Source organism: Protobothrops mucrosquamatus, unplaced genomic scaffold (genome assembly GCF_001527695.2).
Source record: "Protobothrops mucrosquamatus isolate PMUCROS unplaced genomic scaffold, P.Mucros_1.0 scaffold_69, whole genome shotgun sequence".
NCBI classification, from domain to species: domain Eukaryota; kingdom Metazoa; phylum Chordata; class Lepidosauria; order Squamata; family Viperidae; genus Protobothrops; species Protobothrops mucrosquamatus.
Window position 1 is genome coordinate 235,883 of NW_015386145.1, and position 23,861 is coordinate 259,743.

The 23,861-nt window shown below is 37.4% G+C and overlaps 1 protein-coding gene across 1 annotated transcript in view; it reads left to right on the top strand.

Moving 5' to 3' along the window:
• Nucleotides 1-14,529: 14,529 nt before the first annotated feature.
• Nucleotides 14,530-23,861, top strand: part of RNF19A (ring finger protein 19A, RBR E3 ubiquitin protein ligase) — a 15,170-nt gene continuing 5,838 nt past the window's right edge. The window contains 5 exon segments of the mRNA XM_029283653.1: nucleotides 14,530-15,307; nucleotides 18,247-18,455; nucleotides 20,234-20,378; nucleotides 22,130-22,292; nucleotides 23,578-23,692. Coding sequence (XP_029139486.1) covers nucleotides 14,712-15,307; nucleotides 18,247-18,455; nucleotides 20,234-20,378; nucleotides 22,130-22,292; nucleotides 23,578-23,692 — 1,228 coding nt within the window. The 5' untranslated portion in view covers nucleotides 14,530-14,711.

Sequence of the window (23,861 nt, forward strand, 5' to 3'; positions counted from 1 at the left end):
TAACTACATTATTAAGAACTACAATACAAAAGACTTATGAAAAGAAATTAAAATACTGAAATTGTGAAGTTTGAATTGGAAGCAGTTATTTGATTACATCTCTTTTTGGAGACATATGCATTTTATTTTAAATTTGTATTATCTTCTACTTGTGCAATATGACTGCCCCTGCTGTAATGCTTATCTAAAAGACATGACAATATTAAATGAATGGGAAAGGAGGGGGGAAATGAAGCTTAGATACCAGTGTTTATTCTGGCCACATATGGAAACAGATAGCCTGTTAGAATTATTGTCCATAGGTAATAGCTGATGGAGAACCAAAGCTGGGTGTTTGCAATATGGAGATGGAATAGTCTTTCTCTTCTCTTCTCTTCCTTCATTTTGCAGTCTTATCGCAAAATTGGCAAATGGGAGAGGAAATGTTGTAGAAAGATACAACATATTTTCTTTTTCTGATGTGACACATGATTGTATTGTCCACAGCTGTTTATGGCCTTCTTTCTCTTAATTGTTTAGCTTTCCATGGTTGTTGACAGGTATTTGCTTGGTTGGATGAAGATGGCCAACTTTGCAGAAAGATAGGATTATTTTTAGGCCTCATTTTCAAACTTCCATTCTCCAAAATAATGTGAGCACAATCTGTATTTTTATTAAATGCCAAGAAAAAAGAGGAAAGGTTTTACTTAGTGTTTATTTGAACACCAGTCATGACTTTTTCCATATTTTCAGTGTGCATTTGTTGCCTTGTTTTTACTATATTGTCTGATAGAGAATTATTCAAAACTTGAATGCTTGAATGCTATCCAACTGAACCAATAAAGATATTGCTTGGATTTTTTTCTTCATCTGAGTAGTTATTTTCACTTGTAGTCTATACTTGGAAAATTAATAAGGTATAGAATTAAAAAAAATCAAACATTTGACAGATCCAGTAACTTGACAGTTTTTATGTCTTAAAGCAATCCATTTTTTTAATAATAGAAGGGAACTTCTATTTTACTTCTCTGTCTTTGTTTCAGATCCAAGATTTGTTAACTTAATAAGACACAACCAACTAATTTGTTAGATGGCTGCACTACAAATTTGAGCATGATCTTTGATATTCTACTGCTGGCTGACACATGGAGGCTTATTTCATTCATTAAGGTAATGTCTTGATTTAATTATATTAATTACACTTAATTTTCATGAATGTAGAAATCTTATATTTTCTGTTTTGAAATAAAGGGTATATGTTGAATAAACAAACTATTAACGTGTACTTTTTCTAAAATGTGACACATTTGTGTTTAAAACACACATGAAATTTATTCTCATTCAAGTTTCTTCTGTAATTTTTAATTTGTCAAGGTCTCTGATAATATAGTAATTAAATATTATAGAATAACTGTTATTAATATAGTTTAGAAAATAAAAAAACAAATTGTTAACAAAATTTTACTAACCGCCTTGTTGTTCTCATAATCTCTATGTAGAGCCATAATGGAGATTTCCAACTCAACAGGCTAAATGATCAAAAAGCAACTGTGGTGCTTTGAGCAAGCACTCTTCTAATTCTTAAGTCCTGTACTCAAGCTTTCCTTTATATCCAACAAGAACCATGCATTTCATTCAATGCCCAAAGTGAAACAGTTTTAGCATATTTATAGGTAAAAAGTAGATCTGTCAAGGCATAACCTACTGTTTTCTCTTTTCAACCCTATCAACGTCTTAAGTCTGGTTATAGCATTAGAGCAGTGGTTCTCAACCTTTTTAATGCCACGACCCCAACCGGTCGTAAGTTGAGGACTAAACTGGTCGTAAGTCGACTAAACCGGTCGTAAGTCAAGGACTAAACCGGTCGTAAGTCGAGGACTACCCAACCGGTCGTAAGTCGAGGACTTTCCCTGCCCGGGACCACTGCGCATGCGTGGTTCCGCCCCCTGTGCCGGCCGAGGCGTAGCTGGCAAGCGGCAGAGACGGAGCAGGCCGACCACCAGCTGGCCCAGCCCAAGGGAGGTAAGGCACCTGCCGGAAAAGGGGGGAAAAAATGGCGGACAAAAAAAATCGCAGACAGCCTTGCTTGGCGACCCCCGTGAAATGGTCAATCGACCCCAAATGGGGTCCCGACCCACAGGTTGAGAACCACTGCATTAGAGGTAGTTCTTGCTTAATAACATAATTGGGACCACAATCTTAGTCGTTGAGCAAAGCAGTTATTAAGCATCATTGCTTTGCTCAACAACCACAATCCTAGCACTCCTGGATAGTGAAGCAGATGGAGGAAAGAGCTTCATGCCAGAGGGTTTCACCCTGAAATGTTCCTGCAATTCCATGAAGGATTTCCCTTCCCCTCTTTGCAGAGAGGGGGGGGAAATCATTCATGGGGCTACAGGAACCAGCTGAAATCTTCAGGACTTCAGCTTTGATCCTGCAGCCCACCAAAGAATTTTCCCTCCACACAAGATTTGAACTTTATTTCTGTAGCTTGTAGAAAGATTTCAGGTCCCCTCCACTTGCATCCTTCCCTGCCAGCTTCTCCATTGAATTCCTGGGAAAGCTGATAGAGAAGGTTGCAAATGGCGATCACTTGATTTCAGGGTGCTTGGGAACAGGTTGCAGATGTGAGCCAGTTGCCAAGCGCCCAAAATGTCAGGTCATGGCAGGCTTGGTGGAGCAAGAGTTTACGAAATCTGTTTTGGTGGCCATTGTAATTTTGAACAGTTGTTAAAAACTAGTCCTAAGTTAAGAATTGCCGATATAGGATTTGCATGTATAAGTCAATCAAAATAGAGCTTGAAGGGAACTTGGAGGTCTTATAGTCCAATTCTCTCTTCAAGCAGGAGAACCTGTACCATTTCAGACAGATGGCTGTCCAGTCTTTTCTTAAAAACCTCCAGTGATGAAGCACCTACAACTTCTGAAGGCAAGCTGTTCCACTGGTTAATTGTTCTCACTGTTAGGAAGTTTCTCCTTAATTCCAGGTTGCTTCTCTCCTTTATTAGTTTCGATCCATTGTTTCTTGTGTTGCCTTCTGGAGTTTTAGAAAATAAGTTGACCCCCTCTTCTTTGTGGCAGCCCCTCAAATACTGGAATACTGCTATCCTGTCACCCCTAGTCCTTTTCTCTAGACTAGTCATACCCAATTTCTACAACCGTTCTTCATATGTTTTTGTCTCCAGGCCTTTAATAATCTTAGTTGCTCTTCTCTGCACTTTTCCCAAAGTCTCAACATCTTTTTTGATGCAGTATTCCAGGTGAGGTTGGAATCCAACTAAGGATTTGATGCAGTATTCCAGGTGAGGTTATACATCCAACTAAGGATTTATAAAGCAGTACTAATACTTCACGTGATTTTGATTCTATTCCTCTGTTAATACAAACAAGGATTGTATTAGCTTTTTTGGCAGCTGCACACTGCTGACTCATGATTAAGTGATCTTCCACTAGGACTCCAAGGTCTCTCTCACAATTACTGTTTTTGAGCCATGTTTAGCCTAATCTATACTTGTACCTTTGGTTTTTCCTGCCTAGGTGTAAAACCTTGCTTTTTTCCACATTAAATTTCATTTTGTTGGATAGACCCCATTGTTCCAGTCTGTCAAGATCTTTTTGGATCCTGAGCTTGTCTTCTGGGGTGTTAGCTATTCTTGCCAGCTTAGTGTCATCTGCAGATTTGATGAGTTCCCCTTTTATTCCCTCACCTAAGTCATTTTTGAAGATATTGAAGAGTACTGGGCCTAAGATGAAGCCTTGTGGTACCCCACTGCTTACTTCCCTCCATTTAGATGTGGTACCATTAACTACCATTAAGGACTATTCATTAAGTACAGTAATGCTGCTGTTGCTACTTTGGCAACAACATCAGCATAGCATTTCTGCTTTCTTCTGCTGGTCAAGCATGATGGAAAGAGAATATATGGGTATTTGTGTGGTTATCAAGCAACCTCATTTTTAATCTATGCTGTCTTCCCTCAATCAAAGATACTAATTGTTTGGCTAATCATTTAGCTTTAGGATTACCATTTTGTAGTTATCCCCAATGTTATATTAAAATTTAAAACTTGACAGTTGGCTCTAGAGAATGGAGATTACTGGAATATTGCATGTTTTTTATACCATGTGTTGCTTTTGCTGTGGGATGAGCAATTGTGTTATGTGGTTTTACTTTTTAAGAACATATATATTGGTTTACCTTTAAATGTCGCAATCAGAATATTCTGTTTTGATCAATTGACTACCTCATACTGTCCCAAAATTTTCAGAAATGTCTGTGTATACTTGTGAATTATAGATCCATATATCTGGAAGGTGCTATGTTAGGAATACTTGTATAAAAGTGAAACAAGCATCAGTTCTGATTAATTCATGGAGAATGTCTATAAAGTATGCTGTACAGCAAGGAAAAGTGGCAAAATTATGGCAAATAGACATATTGGCGATGTAACATAAATAGTTATAGAAGATCTAATCTGTAACCTATTGACAATAAAATCAGTGTTTTATGTGTGTGTTATAAACTGAAATAGTGTAATGTGTGTGTTCGTTAAATATGTGTAAAAATAAATTTGAATATACCTTTTAGAAGATATCAGATTGTTCTCAGGTGTGAGATACAGAAACATGCCCATATTTACCAGTCTAGTGGGATTTGCAGTTAAACATGAGTATATAAGTTTTTGGTCATTCTAAACTGGAATTTTCTTATAGCAGTAAGATTGGTGCCCATACTCAGTTATTTAAAAAGAAGGTAAACACGTAGTCTTACTATTTTTTTATAAAATTAAATCAGGGTTGAAATCTATCATAAAAGTAATATTTAATATTAAATAGTTTGGATTTTGTTACAAATATTTTATTATTGCATATTTTTATCAGTTGAATTTAGGCAATCAACATTTTCTTTGTATGTTGCCTTACTATAATTGTGCCCAAAGCAGGGTAATTCTTTGCAATATTTAAATATTTGCATTGTAACAGAATGTAACAAAGGTTAAGGCTAGGAGACCTACAAGTTGATCATAAGACTACATTTTGATATAAATTTGTAGTTTTATAACTAGAAATACTAATGACTGGGGTTGAATAGCCTTGTAGTACCACCACTTTTAGAGTAGTGAAGGGTAGGATAGGTTTAGATAAGAAACACTTGACATTTTTATCCTTGCATTAGGAAAATCATAGAAAATATAATGGACTATGTTTTATCATTTTAAAAAAGGATAACAAAGGTAGAGTGTATTTTTTTCAAAAAATGGAATCTCTGAATAATGCTTGATAGGGATCCCCAAATGATTGAGAATTAAACTTCTTAAGCATATTTCTTTCACTGTGTTGTTGAAGGATATTAAGACAAAGGCATTCTTGTAAAATAAGTTAAACAATTATTGATTTATTATGAAAATATATAAACTGCCTACTCACCAAACAAATTAACCCACAGTTCTGATTTTTTTAAAATTTTGTTTTAGAAATTTATAAGACTGCCCACCTCTATAACTCTGGGCAGCATAATAATGAAAATAAATATGTGGCACAATTTTAAAAAAATCAAATGCCAAAAAGAGTTGAAAAAACATTAAAACCAAAACAAGGCCGGCCACCCACTTTAACCCAAGGCCTTTGGAGATGACCAGATTTTCAGAGCTCTTTTGGACTTGGCTAAATAGGGACCAGATATATCTCAGAGAGAATGATGTTCTAGAAGGCAGATGCTTTAACAGAAGGCATCCTTCCTAGGCCCATCGGGTGATTCTGCTTAATGAATGGCACCTGGAGCATGCCAATTCTGTCTGTGTAGAAAATGTAATAAAACAATTCCATATAAAATTAGGCGTATTATCCAAAATATCTTTCCCTACTGCCAACTACTGAGGACCTTCCATTCTAAAAGCCCTACAACAAAGAACTGTTCTTGTCACATCTAAATGAAGTTAGCAGATATCTTGACTTTAATGGGCAGACTAAGATGCATGAGAGGTAGAGCTAATGGAAAAGCTGTCCTCTGGCTTCTTGTTTCCTTCATGTTTTGGATAAGTGCCCACAATCCTTCTTGATGTCAACCTACATAGGTAACCAGTAACACCTTGAATAGGACCTTGGTGGCGCAGTGGTTAGAATGCAGTATTGCAGCCTAATTCTCCCCACAGCAAGGAGTTTGATCCTGACTGGCTCAAGGTTGACTCAGCCTTCCAGCCTTCCGAAGTCGATAAATTAAGGACCAGGATTGCTGGGGGCAATATGCTGACTCTGTAAACTACTTAGAGAGGGCTGTAAAACACTATGAAGTGGTATATAAATCTAAGTACTAGTACGAATATACCCTCTCCAAAGTAGAGATTATTCTACTGAATTGATTAATGCAAGCCAGTAGGTGAGCAGCTGCATTTTGTGCCATTTGCAATTTCTGGGTCATCTTCAAGGGCAGCCCCATATTGAATGAATTGCATTAATCTAGCTGACCCAAGGGCATGAGTCACTGTCTTCTTCATGACAAGGATCTGAGTTAGTGTCTTTAGCATCTTCTGCTCCAGGACAAATTTGAAATGGCTGAGCAACTGAAACTGCCAAAGCATGGCTTCCACTTGCTATTCTAGCAGGATCTTAAGTCTGAAAGGACCCCCGGATCAAAGTTCTCTTTGACAGGAGTGCAGCCCTATTAACAGTAATAAATGGAACTTCCATGGAGCTGGTTGACTTTTCTCTTAATAACATATCTATTTTGCTGAGATTCTGTATGATTTTATTCCACCCACCAGTTCCTCACAATTTCCAGGGCACCGAGTTAAGATTTCTATTGCATTTTCTGCTCAGACTGCATGCCTCAATCTGTACCTTGAATAAGAAGGATGTAAATGGCCATCTGGGGCCTCTTTAGATATTTAGGTTTTTGTTGTTGTTTGTATGATTTATAAGCCACCTGACTCCTCAAAACTCTGAGCATCTTAAAGAGCGTACTCCAAAGAGTTTCTCTAAAACTTTAAGAAGTGATTGAAAATTGTTTAGGGTAGCTGAATTTATTATTTCCTGAAGAGCTTTGTACCATTACCTCCTTCAAGACTGACAGTGTCATCCCTTTTTTCAAGGTTGCATTTGTCATTTTTTCTATCTATACTGTACTTTCTTTGCTGGTCATTTATATCAGATAAGGGCATGAATATAACATTCAGATGGCTGAATTCACCATACTGGACTCTGTTCATTTCTTCAGTTGTCACATGTTCAAAAGAGTCTTCATATGATCTTACCTCTGCCATCTCTTGAGATCCCTCTTATCCAACATCAAACTCTTAACAAAATGTGAGCAATTTTGTCCAGCAGTATGATCTTCTGGACTCATATTTCTGAAAAGACATATCAGTGGGAACAGCATAGAGACATATTAATGCTTTGTCACAGAGTAGGATCAGATATGAGCTTTTACCTGTTGTTGTTTTTTTTTTGTCATTCACACTCTTGTCCTTTGCCAGTGTTATTGCAGATATCTCAATCATTTCTTTTTCAAGAACTGTTCGGTAAAACAAGAAATGCCTCAGATCAGTTCTTTGGGGAAGGTCACTCTGGTACAGCCTTATCAAGCTCTTTTATTTTCTCCAGATTCTGGAGATCACTCAGGCGTTCCATACAGCTTCCTTCTAAGTAACTAGGGTATACTGTAGGTGCCGGCTGGGAACAAGCTAGATCCATAAGGTGTTTGGAGCATGCCATCTTAATTGATCCATCCCCCCACAAAGGTTGATGGAGGCTATGATCAGACTATGATAAAGGACTAACATTAAAATGCTCCAGCATCAATTAACCTTTTGATTATTCTAAAGCAAAGATAAGATGTTATCTCTGTGTGTTCATGTGAATCATATCTGTGCTGAAAATAGGCAAACCCATGGTGGCTATAAATTCCTGCACTATGCCAGATCCCATCCCCAGAGTTACTAGCTTAACAACTGCAGTGATCCACTTAACAACTGTGGCAAGAAAGGTCATAAACTGGGGCAAATTTAACTTAATAATTGTCTCACTTAGCAACAGAATTATTATACCCCAGAACCAAAGCCTGGGAAAATCTACTACCAACATGATGATGATGATGATGATGATGATGACCATCACCACTATTTTTCAAAGATTATATCCCATCCAATATTCAACTGATTCTGAGCAGTTTGCAATCCAATCGTACATAAACAAAATCATCAAAATAAATGTTCAGTTATAAGCAATATCGGTAATATATTGTCTGTGCTGAGGAATCATAACTATATAAATATATTCTTAAATAAAAGAAATCACTGTCTTATAATCTCCCACGAGGCTTGTTAAAGTAGCCAGGTTTTAATAGGTCTCTTGAATCCCAGTAATATCAAGGCAAGTTGAACTTTTAGGGTAGAGGAGCTTGGGAAGGGAGTTTGCCAAGGAGGAAAGGTATACTAGCAATACCCGTTTTCATGCATGTATGAGATCTCGTTACAAAATATCACTACTCCTCACCTGCCTTGGTATTGAGGGTGGTGATCTGTCTACCTCCCCGGCACGCCTCCTATTTGCCAGAAGCTGGCTACTGCTTGTGGCTGCCCAATCTTCTGGTTTTCTGTTGAGCCATATATGTGGTGGGGGAGGGTGCATATTCTGTTTTGAAACCACTGGAAGCTCTCTAGAGCTGGTCCTGGTCAGCTACCACATCTGAAGTTAGATGATTCTTGGCTATTTGTTCTAAGATGTCAGAGTTTTAAAAAGAAAATCCAAGGTATTTGAATTACTTAGTTTGGTTGTTACCAATACTACCACTTTTCCAATAATGGCACCATATAATAAAACTGTTAACAAAGTAGCTATACTCTGATCATTATAATTGACAATGAGGCCATACTCTTTGTATAAGGGACAGATTTAATAGAAACAGCTCTAGAGAGATTTCCCAGTTGTCTGACATCATGAGACCTAAGAATTTTTCACAGCTAGACGATTTTTGCAATGAGGAAAACTTTCAAAAGCAAGTATGAAAAAAAAATCTCATGTGTTCGAAGGAAATTTTTGGAACCTCTTATTTTTTCCAAAGGAAGTATTTCACTCAGAGAGTGTATAAATCTCTTCATCTACCTTATTCACTGTTTTTTTATTTTGAATCTTGAAACAAGTAAACACAAATATAGTAATAAATATGCATTTTAATGTATAGAAAGTTGTGTTTAACTTTGTCTCATGCAGAAGTTATGTCAACTTCTGCTACTCGGGAATTCATCGAAACATACAGTTTGACCAGGGATGTTTAAATATAAAGGTATTTGCAGCTATACTATCAACATTTCTTTATAGAACACTATCATTGACTGCCTCACATTTCTCCTGTGGCAGGAATTCATTTTAGTTGTGTTGCTTCCAGTGTGACCATTGTAAGAAATTATTGGGATTACAGTACATATCTCACTTTTCCTTTGATCATAAAATAAGTGATACTCATATATACTACAGAGGTTACTTGGGTTGACAAAGCTGAAATGGTACCAATAACCTTCTGTCCTAGATGAGAATGTTATTTTTCTGTGGCTTGTTTGAGTGAATTTGCAAAGGTGAACTAGATTATTCTTTCACTAACACTCATTTTTTACCTGAAACTACATTGTTTCAAATGCTCCCCACTGTAGAATTCTAAAGCAGGGGTTTAAAGACAAGACTGAAACAATCTATAGTAGACTGTTTCTTAATTATTGATTTAGCAGCATTTGACTGTAAATAACTCATAGAACACTTGTCCATGTTCTTTTTCATAATCGACACTTTCCTTATAAAAGCAATTTCTTTTTATGTCTGATCTCATGCTTTCCAATCCATGTGTTTTAGGTTTAATAGTTATAGTCTGAGCCATTTCCTGTTTTTCTGCTGTTATGCTGCCAGGAGTAGAAACTGACTGGTCAGCCATTTTTAAAGACCTTACAAGTAATACAGTACTGTTAATTGTGAACAGAATTTCTAATGATTGTTTTGTCTTTCAATTTTGAAGTGTTGCTTAAAATGGGATTCACTAGAAATGCAAACTAATAATCTGAAAATTAGAATAAAATAGATGAGAACAAAGAAGCCTGATTTTTGTTTAAAGTGTTCTTTTAACCTCTGAATGCCTAATTCTTTGTTAGTATTATTAAACTTCAGACTTTTTATTTGTCTGGCAGCCTCAAGTTCAAAAGTGTTTGTTATGATGAATGTGCAGAATTTGTAGCTTGCTCTTTCCTTTATGTAGTAATCACACCTGGTGTTAATAGTAGACTACAGTAGTTGAGAACATGACCATCTTCCACCTATTTTTTTCTATGCACAGAAAAAGTAAGAATGTACTTTTACAGCAGTAACCTGTGTCACATAATAATTGAGCTACATTATTATTAATAAATTAGCAATTTAACAAGAACTAACAAATGAGCAATACAAAAAAGCACAAATAAAAACAAAGCATTATTTAAACAAGCCAAAACAATAATATAATGCTATACAAGCCAGTGAAAGAGGTTGTACATGAAAGTTCACCACAGGTCTTCAAATAAGTTGGATAATCATCTCTCAGAGATGCTTAGTGTCATATTCTCCAAGCATGGGGATAGATTAGATAGCCTCTAAAGAACATTCTAATTCTATAATTCTGTAAGACTAATATTAAAATCAAAGACAGAATCAAGTTAGTAGGAATAGAGCAGCCCTGACTTCCTTCACAAGAGAATTTCATAAATGAAAGACTTGATTCATTCTTCTTTTTTTTTAAAAAAAATCTTGCTTTATAATAGCTGGCTGTTGAGTGTTTCTTAAATTGCAATTTAATAATTTAAGATTTTCTTTTAAATTAATATCTAGACAGAAGAGCTTGCAAAGCTTTCTAAACTTTGTATGTATTGTAATTTAAGAGTATTCTAATATCAAATAATCTCAGTTCATGTTAGCCAAAGGATTATCACATACTACTGAAAAATGCTTAGCCTGAGAACTGTGTTTCTTTGATCTATACTGCACAAATGGGGTTTAGCTAGTCATAGAATTCAATTGCATATGATGTTTTCAAGCTGTTTACATAGGTACTCTTTTGTGAGCGGATATATAAACTCTTCAGTTGAATTACTCAAAGGATTTTCCAATCATTTAAAAGAACCTGGGGTATATAAAAACTTGTAAATATTCAGACGGTTGCACATAATATAATTGTTTTGGATTTTTAAGAGAAGGGATACCACCATTTTAAATCTTTAAATCACTTTAGCAAATATACTGAAGTAGAACACTATAAAAAAGAATCAGGTTAGTTGCATTCTGTAAATCGGCACCTCCTGGCTGCAATTCAAAACATGTCCTCACGGGTTAAGTTTGGAAATAAATTTGGATGATTTGGCAGGCGAGGAGGAAATTCTGTTGTATTTGCACGGCATTTGATTTATCCACCAATTTTAAAGATAAACTTTTATTTTAAGGATTATCTGTATTATCTGTTTGAACTCAACAAATAGAAGCATAATATCCAATTACGTGATGTCCCAAAAAAAAAAAGAAGGAAAAAAGTGATAAAGTACAAGTAGTCCTCGACTTACAACAGTTTGCTTAGTGACTGTTCGAAGTTACAATGGCACTGAAAAAATCCCCCCCCCAAGCCACAGCCGAGCAAGACAACTGCCTGCCCACCTGGCGGTGCTCTTCCTCCTGTCTGAGGTTTTCATTGTTGTGAGCATTTCTGTTGAGGATTGGCAGCGGGGGTGGGGTGGGGTGTGTTTGGTTTTTATTCCCCCCTGTCTGCTGGGTGGTTGCAGCAGGTTTTGGTCACTTCACATGACCCTGGGACACTGTGACCGTCATAAATATGAATCAGTTGCCAAGAATCTGAATGTAAATCACAAGACCCTGGAGATGCTGCAACATTCCAGCTGATCGGCACTTCTTCTGGGCTCAGCAGAAGCGCCAGGATCAGTGCTGAGCTCTAGCTGATTGGTGCTTCTTCAGGGCTCAGCCAGAAGCACCAGGATCAGCGCTGAGGTCCACCTGGAGCCTGGCACTGATCCTGGCGCTTCCACTGAGCCCTGACAGTCCTGAAGAAGCGCCGATCAGCTGGAATGCGGCACTGGTCCTGGCGTTTCCGCTGAGCCCTGACAGCCCTGCAGCTCCAGCCATCTCTCGCTCAGGCTTGTGCGGTGCTGACACCAGTTCAGCTCATTCCCCTCCCTCGCTACCACTTTTCTAGGATGGTTGTGTACCACCTGCCAGGTGCCAATGTACCACAGGTGGTACCCGTACCACTGGTTGAAAAGCCCTGCTTTAGCTGTAGAATAGAAGTAAACATGTTTGGTTTTGGCCTAATCTAATGTATTAACTGAATTGTTGTGATTTCTAAAGCTATTATCACTTAGTAATTGTTACAAATCATGGCTTGTGCTGCATTGAATTTGAACAGGAACAGATTCTTCTTAAAATTACACTTTGGCTGTTAAAAATCAGAATAATTGTATCATCCCATTTCTATCGAAGCCTTTCTGATTTTGTTTCAGGGATTCTAAAATGCTGCATGTTAAGATATTAGTCATTAAATGTCAACATTAAATGTATTGTGTATGAAGGGATCTTTTAAAATGCAACTTTAAAGGGGTGTGTGTGCAATTTATTCCTGAAAATATAACAAGCCTCATGGCTTACAGGCTTAAAATAAGTGACCTATAGCTTTTCTGTAGTCGTGGACATGCTCTCGCATGTTGAATCTGGTTCCTTAATTAGTTTGTTCCTGCACAAAATAGGATTTATATATTATTGCTTTTGTAATTTCTTGGCTATAGTATAACTTAGGAAGGATGTAATATGGTAGTCTCCTCCGTTTACTTATGAATTTCAATTACTACTACTGTAACAAATGAACTATTTGGAAGTTTGACTTCTTTAAGTAATCTTTTGTATCCCAAGGTAGGGAAACATTTTCTGTTATTTTTAGGTGTAAGAAGTAAAGATTAATTACTGTTTTAGATTAGAAGCATGTTGTGTCTTTCTTAGAATTTCTAAATTACCTTCCTTCCTCCATAGATAGGGAATTAAGCTAAACATTTGTTCTTCACAAATTCATAGCTGTACATTTATGTGGTTTTGTTTTGGAAGGAGTAATAGAAGAAATCAGTAGTTTATATTTTTTTTTCACTGTATGATAGATATTTTAGATGGTGCTATTAAATTTATTTCTTCTACATCTCTTTTTCCTTATAATGATAGCTTTGACCTGAAAAGCCATAAGCCCGAAACTCAATATGTACATATTACTTTGTGTAAGTTTGTGGAAAATCTTTCAAGAAAGCAACACCTAAAACTCTTTTACTGTCAAAAAATCTCAAATAATGCAGGGCACAATTTCTGGAATTTTTTCCATCCTCTTTATCAAATACATCTGTATTTTATTCTGTCTCCGTGTTTGTTTCTGGTTTCCTTTTGCATGACATTTAAGTGTTTGCTAATATGTGGGTACTGGTAAATGAAAGATAGGCTACATGTCGCTCTGCTTTTGTCCAAGTGAAGGGTTAGGCAGGTTGTAGAGGGGTTAGATTGAAACAGCTGCTAGGCTTCTGAGCCATTGCTCAACTGCCTGTCACATAATAACACATTAGGAGATATTTTTTTTCCAAATCTTCATTTTCTGGCTTGCACCAAGCTTGCTCCCATTCTGTTCAGTTTTGGAGAGAAAGCTGTGGCAACCCACTTTCATACTGTTACCAAGAATACTGCATTGGTGCTGTATTGAAATCTTGAAGATGTCTTTAACTTTAGGCATATCACCAACACACTAGATCAGCGGTTCTCAACCTATGGGTCGCGACCCCATTTGGGGTCAATCGACCATTTCACGGGGGTCGCCAAGCAAGGCTGTCCGCCATTTTTTTCCCCTTTTCCGGCGGGTGCCTTACCTCCCTTGGGCTGGGCCAGCTGGTGGTCGGCCTGCTCCGTCTCTGCCGCTTGCCAGCTACGCCTCGGCCGGCACAGGGGGCAGAACCACGCATGCGCGACGATCCCGGGCAGGGAAAGTCCTCGACTTACGACTGTTTTGGTAGTCCTCGACTTACAACCGGTTTAGTGCTCGACTTACGACCGGTTGGGGGTCGCGGCATTAAAAAGGTTGAGAACCACTGCACTAGATATTATTTTTTTATTTTAATTAATGCTGGAAATATTTCCCATTTGTAAAGTTTAAGAAATGTCTCTCTGGGTTTTTTCTTCCTCTGATAGCATCAATTTTAGGATTGGCAATTCACTGGTTAAAAATCCTGAAAAGTGAGAGCAACCTTTTCTCACAAAATAGAACAGTACCTATATATATTGCCCCAAGACTATAGGTTTTCTTTTTTAAAATGACAACTGGGAATCCAGAAATTTCCTTTACTTGCTCTCTTGCTAATTGACCGAAATGCAGCAGGTGGATGAAGCAAACAAGATGGAGTGGAAGATTAGGTCATTGTAAAATGAATAAGCAGACTAATACCAGTCCTTTGCAAATAATGGATCTGAATGAATGGGGTGTCATTTTTATGTATCTCTTCCATCTTTTTCAGAATTGCTGAGGAGCATTTTGAGGTGGAGTACATATTGTGAAGAATTTGCTGAATGAACAAGATCTGACCATGCGTAACAAGACTTAAGCCGCCTTTCCTTCTGTGACTTAAATATGCTGCTTTTCAATAGTGCTTTTGTCTTTACAATGGTCATAGCTGCATGTATTCTTTGATCCGTTTCTGATGAATATTATAGCCATGAGTTTACATCGGCAAATGGGATCTGATAGGGACCTGCAATCTACTGCCTCCTCTGTAAGCTTGCCTTCAATTAAAAAGGCACCAAAGAAAAGAAGAATTTCACTGGGATCTCTTTTTCGAAGGAAAAGGGATACGAAACACAAAGCCAAGGATGTAAATGGCGGCGTTGATGGAATTGCAAGTATTGAAACTATACACTCAGAAATATGCCCAGACAAGAACTCTATTTTATCTGCCTATATGTCATCAGACAATGGAACTGCGATCTGTAGTAAGCAGACGGGAGACTTCATAGAATGTCCCTTGTGCCTTTTGCGGCACTCTAAGGAGAGGTTTCCGGAAATAATGACTTGTCACCATAGATCTTGTGTGGATTGCTTACGTCAGTATCTCCGGATAGAAATCTCAGAGAGCAGAGTTAATATCAGCTGTCCAGAATGCTCTGAGCGATTTAATCCCCATGACATTCGATTAATTTTAAATGATGACATCTTGATGGAAAAATATGAAGAGTTCATGCTTAGACGGTGGCTTGTTGCAGACCCTGATTGTAGGTGGTGTCCTGCTCCAGACTGTGGGTAAGTGATGTGTTTTTGTATCCATAGCTCTGTTTTTATCTTTTCTTGATTATTAAATTGCTTGTATATAATGTCTTGTTTACCAGTGTGTTTTTATTTTTTTATTTCAGGTTTTTCTTTCTTTCTTTTGACATTCAAAAATAGTTTGCTGTTACTTTAATAGCAGAAAAATTAGAGAATTGAGAAACAGATTCCTATCTTCTCCTATCTTCTCAAATGCTAGTGCTTCACGCTCCAGAATATTAAAGGGGGTTGTCAAGTTTTAATGCAATCTCCAAAGTAGGTAGCTTTTGACACAGATTGTTAATTTGCTGCATTCTGGAAGAAGGTCTTTCTACATTAAGCACATAAAAATGGGATTTGCCTCTCCTGTACTTCATATACTGAGTAGGTGGCCCCACTCTTCTGTACCAACCCACCTTCTCATCCGTGTGGAATTCTAGCTTACCTTTAGTGCTTAAACATTTTTAACTTCACATTTTTTTATTTTTATGTAGTAAATTTAAAGTTTTTTAAATATAAATTGTGAAAGTTGGCATAATTGTAATTGGCAACAAAAATTTTCATATTAAAAGAGCCAACTGTTCTGAGTAAAAGGTAAGAGATCATAATCTGATTTTTGCTTAATGTCGGAGGAATTTATTTAAATATTAAACATATTATTACATATTGTTGCAACTCTTTTTGGTCTTAATTATATAATTTACCACTTAAGAGGGTTTTTTTTTAAAAGAAAATGTTTATCTTCACCAAGTTCAAATATACTATTTAGGTTTTAATCTACACATTGCATTTTTATTAAGAAATTTGTTAATCTAACCTATGTTAAAAGCACATGTAAAGTCCAGAAGTGCCATATGATCAAAGATAAGTGTAGCTGAATATGGAAATAAAATTCTTGAAGCTGTGTGAAGAAGTATATAAAATGTGGAGTACATTGATAACTGGGAAGATTAGGATTTTTAAATACTAAATGACAAAGAATACATTTTGAGATTGAATAGACAAATTACATTCATATCCATGCTGCCTATATTTTGTATACCACGTTTCTCTTCCGATATGATTATATTGCACAGAACTGCAATTATGTGCTTTTATCATTTGTGTACTGTTCTAATACCACATGTGAATTTATTCATAAAATTTCATTCACATGCACACAATTATAAGAGAACTTGTTAATTTGTTCCAAAGTATTGTGGTTCCTTAATACTTTATTTTGATATAACATTTAAGGCAAAATCTTACTACTGTAGATAAAATATAATTGGTATCTAACACATTTCAGATAAAGAAATTTATAAATCATAATGCATGTAGGCTTGTTAGTATGTTGTACTATATAATATTTTCACAGAACATTTAATTAAAGTTCAACCAAGTACGCCTGTATGAGAAAGACAGCAAATTTCTTTCCGAATGCTCGGTTTTTTATTTTATTTAGCATATGGCATCTACAGAGGTCATGCGATCATTAATATACAAACATACTGGATTGTCAGTGACAAGGCTGAAGTTGATTGCAGACAGTCCTTGATTTATAACCGGATTTATAACTGCAATTTGAATCCATTGATAACAATCCATAAAACATGACCACATTGCTTAGCGATGACCTTTCCTGAAGTCCTGGTTACAAACACTGAATCCCCTGGTTATTAGGTGAGGCAACTTCCAGCCAGCTTCCCACAAAATTAGTGAGTCCCGGGCCCACAAGTGAATAAATGGCTGCTGCTGAGTGGGGAAGGAAGGTGTGCAAGGTGAGAGGAAGGGTCAGGGTGGATATGATTGGGGTGCACAAAAGCTATGGCATGAATTGGTAAAGATGTGAGATATGCAAGAGCCGTGAGTCAAGGAGGATGTAAGTGGGTGAATGAGAGGCACCACATGAGTTGGAGAAGGTGCATGTTTGTGTGAGAGGGTATGCAAGAGGCATGCATTGGTGAGGGTACGTGAGGGGTGCCACGTGAGTTGGTGCAGGTGTGAGGGGTATGCAAGAGGTGCTGTGCAGGCCAGAGTGGGTGCAAGGAAGGTGCAGTGAACGCCAGGGAGGTGTATGAAGGTGTGCTTGGCTAGGACAAGCAGAAGGGCTATGAGAAGGTATGTGGATGAGGAAGATTATCCCGGCGACCTGCGACCTTACCCGCAGGGAAAGTTGCAGATTGCAATCATATGATTACAAGGCCCTTGTCAACTGGTCATAAGTACAAACAGGTTATCAAGCATCCAGATTGCAATCATGTGACTGGGAGGGTGTTTGGGGGATTGAAACTCCAAGGACTGATCTTAGCCACCATTCATTGAGCCCTTGCATTTTGGAATGGTGCTGACCATGGGTGTGTGTGGTGTGTAATTTCAAGAACAGGTCGTAAATGAGTTTTTATGAGCCCATCATTAAGTGAGGACTATCTGTATTTCAATTTATTTTATTTGAAACAATAGAGTTGGATTCAATCAATCTTGCAGAATAGCACAGTGATGCCTGTTACTTGAAGTTTGCTGAATTCTACTATAGGATCTAAACCTAAAATATACCGTATAAGATTAACTAGAGCTCTATAAATGTTATTGTGTTTCTACTTTTATAAAGGATGATGTTTCTTAATATCAACTCAGCTATTTTAATTGGCAATATGTAGAACTGAGAAAGTCACAGCATATGACAATATCTGGTTCACCTTGGCTGTTTTCAGAAGAGTTAAGAAGAAAAATACTAGTTAACAATAATGATAAGAGACTACAAAGAAATTCCAGGCTTAGAGAAGACTAGGCATTTGGGGAAATCTTAGAAGAAGGCAGTTCCTGACTATTTCTACATTGTTGCCAAGAAAACATGGATCTATCCACATAATTGCCAGACGTCTAGAATAACTTGAGGGAGGCTTTATCTTAGCACAGAGAATAAATACTCTTCCATCTATTTTTGAATATTTAAGGTATGCAGTCATTGCTTTTGGCTGTGCAAGCTGTCCTAAACTTATGTGTGGGCGTGAAGGCTGTGGAACTGAATTTTGCTACCACTGTAAGCAGATTTGGCATCCTAACCAGACTTGTGATGCTGCTCGTCAGGAAAGAGCACAAAGTCTACGTTTGCGAACCATTCGTTCTTCATCCATTAGCTATAGTCAGGAGTCTGGAGCTGCAGGTATTTATTGTTTCAATCTAAACGTTAGAAATATTTTTGTATTATATCTTGAGTTGCTAGATCAGTGATGGCGAACCTTTTAGAGACTGAGTGCACAAACTGCAACCCAAAACCCACTTATGCATCGTTGAGTGCCGGGTGGATGTGGCCCATTGGCTGGGTGTGGCCAATTGGGTGGGTGTGGCTGCAGTGGTAACGACAGACTGGGTGGGACTAAAAAGTTCAATCAATTCCAACTTTGCAAGACCTTTTTTTTTCCCCGCGAGAAGTTGAAATTGACTGATTGAACCTTTTTTTTTTTTTTTTGCACACGGCGGCGGAGGCCTAAAGTGAAAAGGTTTTATAAAACCCAGTTGAAGGCCTAGGACCGGGGCGGACGGCGCGCGTGCCCACAGAGAGGGCTCTGAGTGCCGCCTCTGGCACCCGTGCCATAGGTTCGCCACCACTGTGCTAGATTATTCAACAGTTACTGACACTGAAAAAAGGAAGATGTGAATCTTTTCTTCAGCATCTTGATATTAATGCAAAATTGTACAGTTATGTAGAATGTACTGAAATAATGTGCTGCTAGTATTTGGCATGCTGGATATAATTAGCGTATGCAATCAGTGAAAAGATCTGACTACTGATAGAACTCCTGGTTTGAAATGTCTAGTAACAGACCACACACTGGCTGATTTCAGATGCTAGGATAAAACATGTGGTTTGCTTAGTTTTGGCTTATCGTGTTGCATAGATCCAGCATGAAGGTTTATAAAACATACTTTCTGATTCAGAACAAGATTGCAAAGTTTATGTTGGCTCCCAGGCACCCCTAAAGTATTGCCCAGCATATTAGTAATCATATTCAGAAGGTGAGGCAAGACGAAGATTCTACTTGAGGGAAAGTTTTAAGCCTTAAAATGTGTGGCTAAAATATATCTGGAAGGCTTAAGGCATTGGCTTTGTCCATTAAACTCTGCCAGAAGCTGGAAAAAAAACCACTTTATAGTGGAGGGATATGAATATCAGGCCTTTTTTTTTTTTTTTTTTGCACTCTTCATTTATTATGTGAATCTAAAAAATTATGGTTTCTTAATGTCCAAACTTAAGTTTCATTATAGGGGGAGTGAGTTGTTTAAACTATAAGAATAAGAAGGAATTTGAAGAGATAGAGCCTATTATAGCTGAGATAAGAAACCACTGACATGCAGACTTCTAATCTGGTCCCTTGATCTGTTTATACTCCCACTTAGAACATGAAAAGAGCGAGCAGTTACTTTGTATATAACTCAGCAGAAGTTCTCTATGAAGAAAAGGAAATAAGCCATTAAGAGACTCTTTTGCCTATGAATGAGTACTCTGAAAGATGGGAAATAACCTGAACTGAAAAGAATGCTCTCCTTTCTAAAATCGCTATTGATTGATGTTATCTGGCTTGATTGAAATAGAAGGAGAAGCATTTTTTACTGTTTTTAAAGAGGTTTTTTTAATGCTTGCACTATCACCTTTGCAAATTGTGCTGTATTACCTATCACAGTATGCATTTTATGCTTTTACGTTGGATACCGAAAAATCTCATCAGAATAGTTTTGGATTAAATGATTGAGTATTATTTTAAAGCAGAATAATTTGTAAAGTTCTGTGTAATGTTTACATTTGTTTTATTTACGTACCACTTAATTACCTCTTTGTATTGGGTCTTTCTTGGCTTTGTTGGATCTCTAGGATGAGATATATTTTCAATTTTTATTTTTCTTGGGAGTAATAGTGCTATCGTGTTTCTTTATTTTAAACAGCTGATGACATAAAGCCATGCCCCCGCTGTGCTGCTTATATAATAAAGATGAATGATGGAAGTTGCAATCACATGACCTGTGCTGTCTGTGGTTGTGAATTCTGTTGGTTATGCATGAAGGAGATCTCAGACTTGCATTACTTAAGGTATGTATGAGAAAGAATTTTTTTTCTGGTAACCGAAGTTTAACATGGTTTTTATTCCAATTTGTAATAGAAGCTATGCTAGGCTAATTCAAAACTGCTATTTTTCTGAAGTTAGATAAAACATTTATTTAGAAAACTTTTATGGCTGCCCATTTAATACATAACTCTAGCTAACAACATAACTCCAGCTAACAACCAGTTTATAGCTTCTCTCCCATAGCAACTCTAATACCAAAGTTAAAATAATTCAGTACAAAAAATAATAATAAAAACAACATATTTATTTAAAATATTTGTACAGTTGTCCCTTTTATATCAGACTGACAGAAAGATATATGTATATTGGGTTCTTCTAATATCCTCTCCCTAATGCCTGGAGGGAAAGCCAGGTTTTAGCAGCTTGCTGGAAGGTGCAAAAGGGCAAGGCCTCTGAATCTCTTAATCTGTTTTGCGTAGGCATTTAGTAAAATGAAGTATGGTGGTTTTGAGGATTTTGTGTGTATTAAACTGCTGCATAGTATGGTGAGCAAATGCAGAAAGGCCCATCTATTTATAGCAGAACATACGCAAATAACTTCCTGTAGGAGAATACTGTATGTCGCAATACTTTCCCTTCAAATTCCTGTTCTGCATGTTCAGAGAAATCTTTTGCAAATTAGTCATTCTTCTTGTTAACAGACTATGGCAATGTTGAGATCATGGGGTAGAGCTAGTTTGGTCTAATGCAGCGGTTCTCAACCTATGGGTCGCGACCCCATTTGGGGTCGATCGACCATTTCACGGGGGTCGCCAAGCAAGGCTGTCCGCCATTTTTTCCCCCTTTTCCGGCGGGTGCCTTACCTCCCTTGAGCTGGGCCAGCTGGTGGTCGGCCTGCTCCGTCACTGCCGCTTGCCAGCTACGCCTCAGCCGGCGCAGGGGGCGGAACCACGCATGCACGGTGCTCCCGGGCAGGGAAAGTCCTTGACTTACGACCGGTTGGATAGTCCTCGACTTACGACCGGTTTAGTCCTCGACTTACGACTGGTTTAGTCCTCGACTTACGACCGGTTGGGGTCGCGGCATTAAAAAGGTTGAGAACCACTGGTTTAATGGTTGGGGCAGTGGGCTAGAAATTGTGAGGATATGATCTCTATTTCTATCTTAGGCACAAAGCCAGCGGGATGACCTTGAGCCAGTCATTCATTCTCAGCCCTAAGAAGAAGGCAATGGCAAACCACTTCCAGAAATTGTACCTAAAAAACTGCAAGAACTAGTCTACGCAGTTGCCAGGAGTAAAGACTGACTCGGGGCCACTCTCCCCACTCTACCTCATCCCCCAAGAAGCAGTATTAGAAATTTTGAGGATTAGTTGAGAACATGCCACTTGTTTATTGGTTAAATTTTAGACAAATCAAATCTCAACTAGCTATCCAGATTTAAAGAGATTTTTGTTTAATTTAGATTGCAAACCAGCCTGCCTAATATTGGGTGAGAGTTTTGGAAATGGCAATCCCTGTGTCTTTGGGCACCAGATAAAGGAAGGCTGATGTGACTAAGAAATGTACCTTTGGGCTGAATTTTGGAAATGGTGTAGCTGACAAAAAGATATGATTTGATGTCCCTATTTTAAAATGCTGTTGGCTGAGAACTTACATATCAAGACGATATTGGATATTCATATGTTAGCATATGGGTTAGTAATAGTCTAAGTTAAAGGATTTGATTACGTATGATTGTTCACTGGTTAATCTTATATATGGAAAATTCTCAGTCCATCAGGCTGTACATTCTGGGGGAAAAAACCATGGAGTCGGAAGAAGAAAATTCTTTGGCAACTTGGGACACTTGTAGGTGCACCTGTGGGAATTGCCTTAATAGCAGGCATTGCTATTCCAGCAATGATTATTGGAATTCCTGTATATGTGGGACGTAAGGTAAGAACCGAATTGATTTTGAAATTTGCATATTTTTCAATGGGACTTCCTTGTTATTCCACTATAACAAACTCTGTTTATTAAAGTATTTTTTCAAATCAGTTCTTACTTGTTCTTTTTCTTCTTTTTAAATATATTTTTCCTCTGGAGTATCAACCTGCTGAGGTTATAGCAGCGTTGAAGTAATACAAGGATGAGAGTTATTAACAATACTAGCCAATTATTCTATAGCTGCCGGTTCAATTTCCAAGTGCAATTGAACATTCTGATTTTGACTTTTGAAAACAAAAAATGGTGATACAGTGTTTTATTTTAAAAATCACATTCGTCCATTTATTTTTCACTGTCATCATAGCCAGATGAAATTTTATTGAGGCTTCCAACATTATCTGAAATATGAATGGTATTTATCATTGATGAATTATTGTCCGGTGGTGGTTCCAAACCTTGCTATTTCTTATCTAGGGAGGCTTATCATAACATCTCATTGTCATGCATTTTTTAAAATTTTAATGTGATTCACATTATGACTGTTCTGTGACATAACTTTATAGCTTCGCATTTAAAAAAAGATAAAATTTATTTCAGCTAAAACTGCAGAAGTCTTAAAATTGCAAGTTTGTCAATTTTCATGGAAGACCCAGCGACTTCATTAACTACCAATACAAAATGATTCCCATAAAGTTTTCTCTGGTCACAAAATGTTTTTAATCAGGGTCTTCCTAGTCCTCTTCCTTTTCCCACAAAGAAAAGCGATTTCCCAAGAAATTAGTGACAAAGATGGTATTTGAGCCCAGATACCAACCATACATTTGAACATGCACGGCATACTATTTCATAACTATAATCAAAGACCATTTACATCTGTGAATTCAAGTTTCTGTCTTGGGACAGGAATCTAAATTAAAGGAATTTACCATCCATTTCTAACCAGAGATTCTAGTATTGTTGGGAAACTGTCAGCAGGCAAAGAGAAGAGATTAAGTGGAGAACTAGCCTTGGGTCAAGAAACCTAGAGAGAAGAGTACAACCAAACATTGAAAAGGAAGATAGCAGAGGAAAGGTTTAAACAGGAAAGAAAAAGAAATCCAAAACAGATTTTGTTTACATTGCTTTGTTTACTCATCCTGTTTAATTATACCAATGGGATCTTTAAATTCATTAATTTAAAATGGCAAGTAAATAGATAAAGATAATATTGATCGCTCCTGTATATCATTTCTTCTACCAGCTATTAAATGGAATTTGTTCTAAAATATCTTCATTTTTCCTCTTTCTCATAAAGATTCATAATCGCTACGAAGGCAAAGACATGTCAAAGCATAAGAGGAACTTAGCCATTGCAGGTGGTGTAACCTTATCTGTAATTGTTTCACCAGTTGTAGCTGCAGTCACTGTGGGTAAGTATAGTTTCTGAAAAATCTAGCAATAGCAATAGCACTTATATACCGCTTAACAGTGCTTCACAGCCCTTTCTAAGTGGTTTACAGAGTCAGCGTATTGCCCCCAACAATCTGGGTCCTCATTTTACTAACCTCGGAAGGATGGAAGGCTGAGTCAACCTTGAGC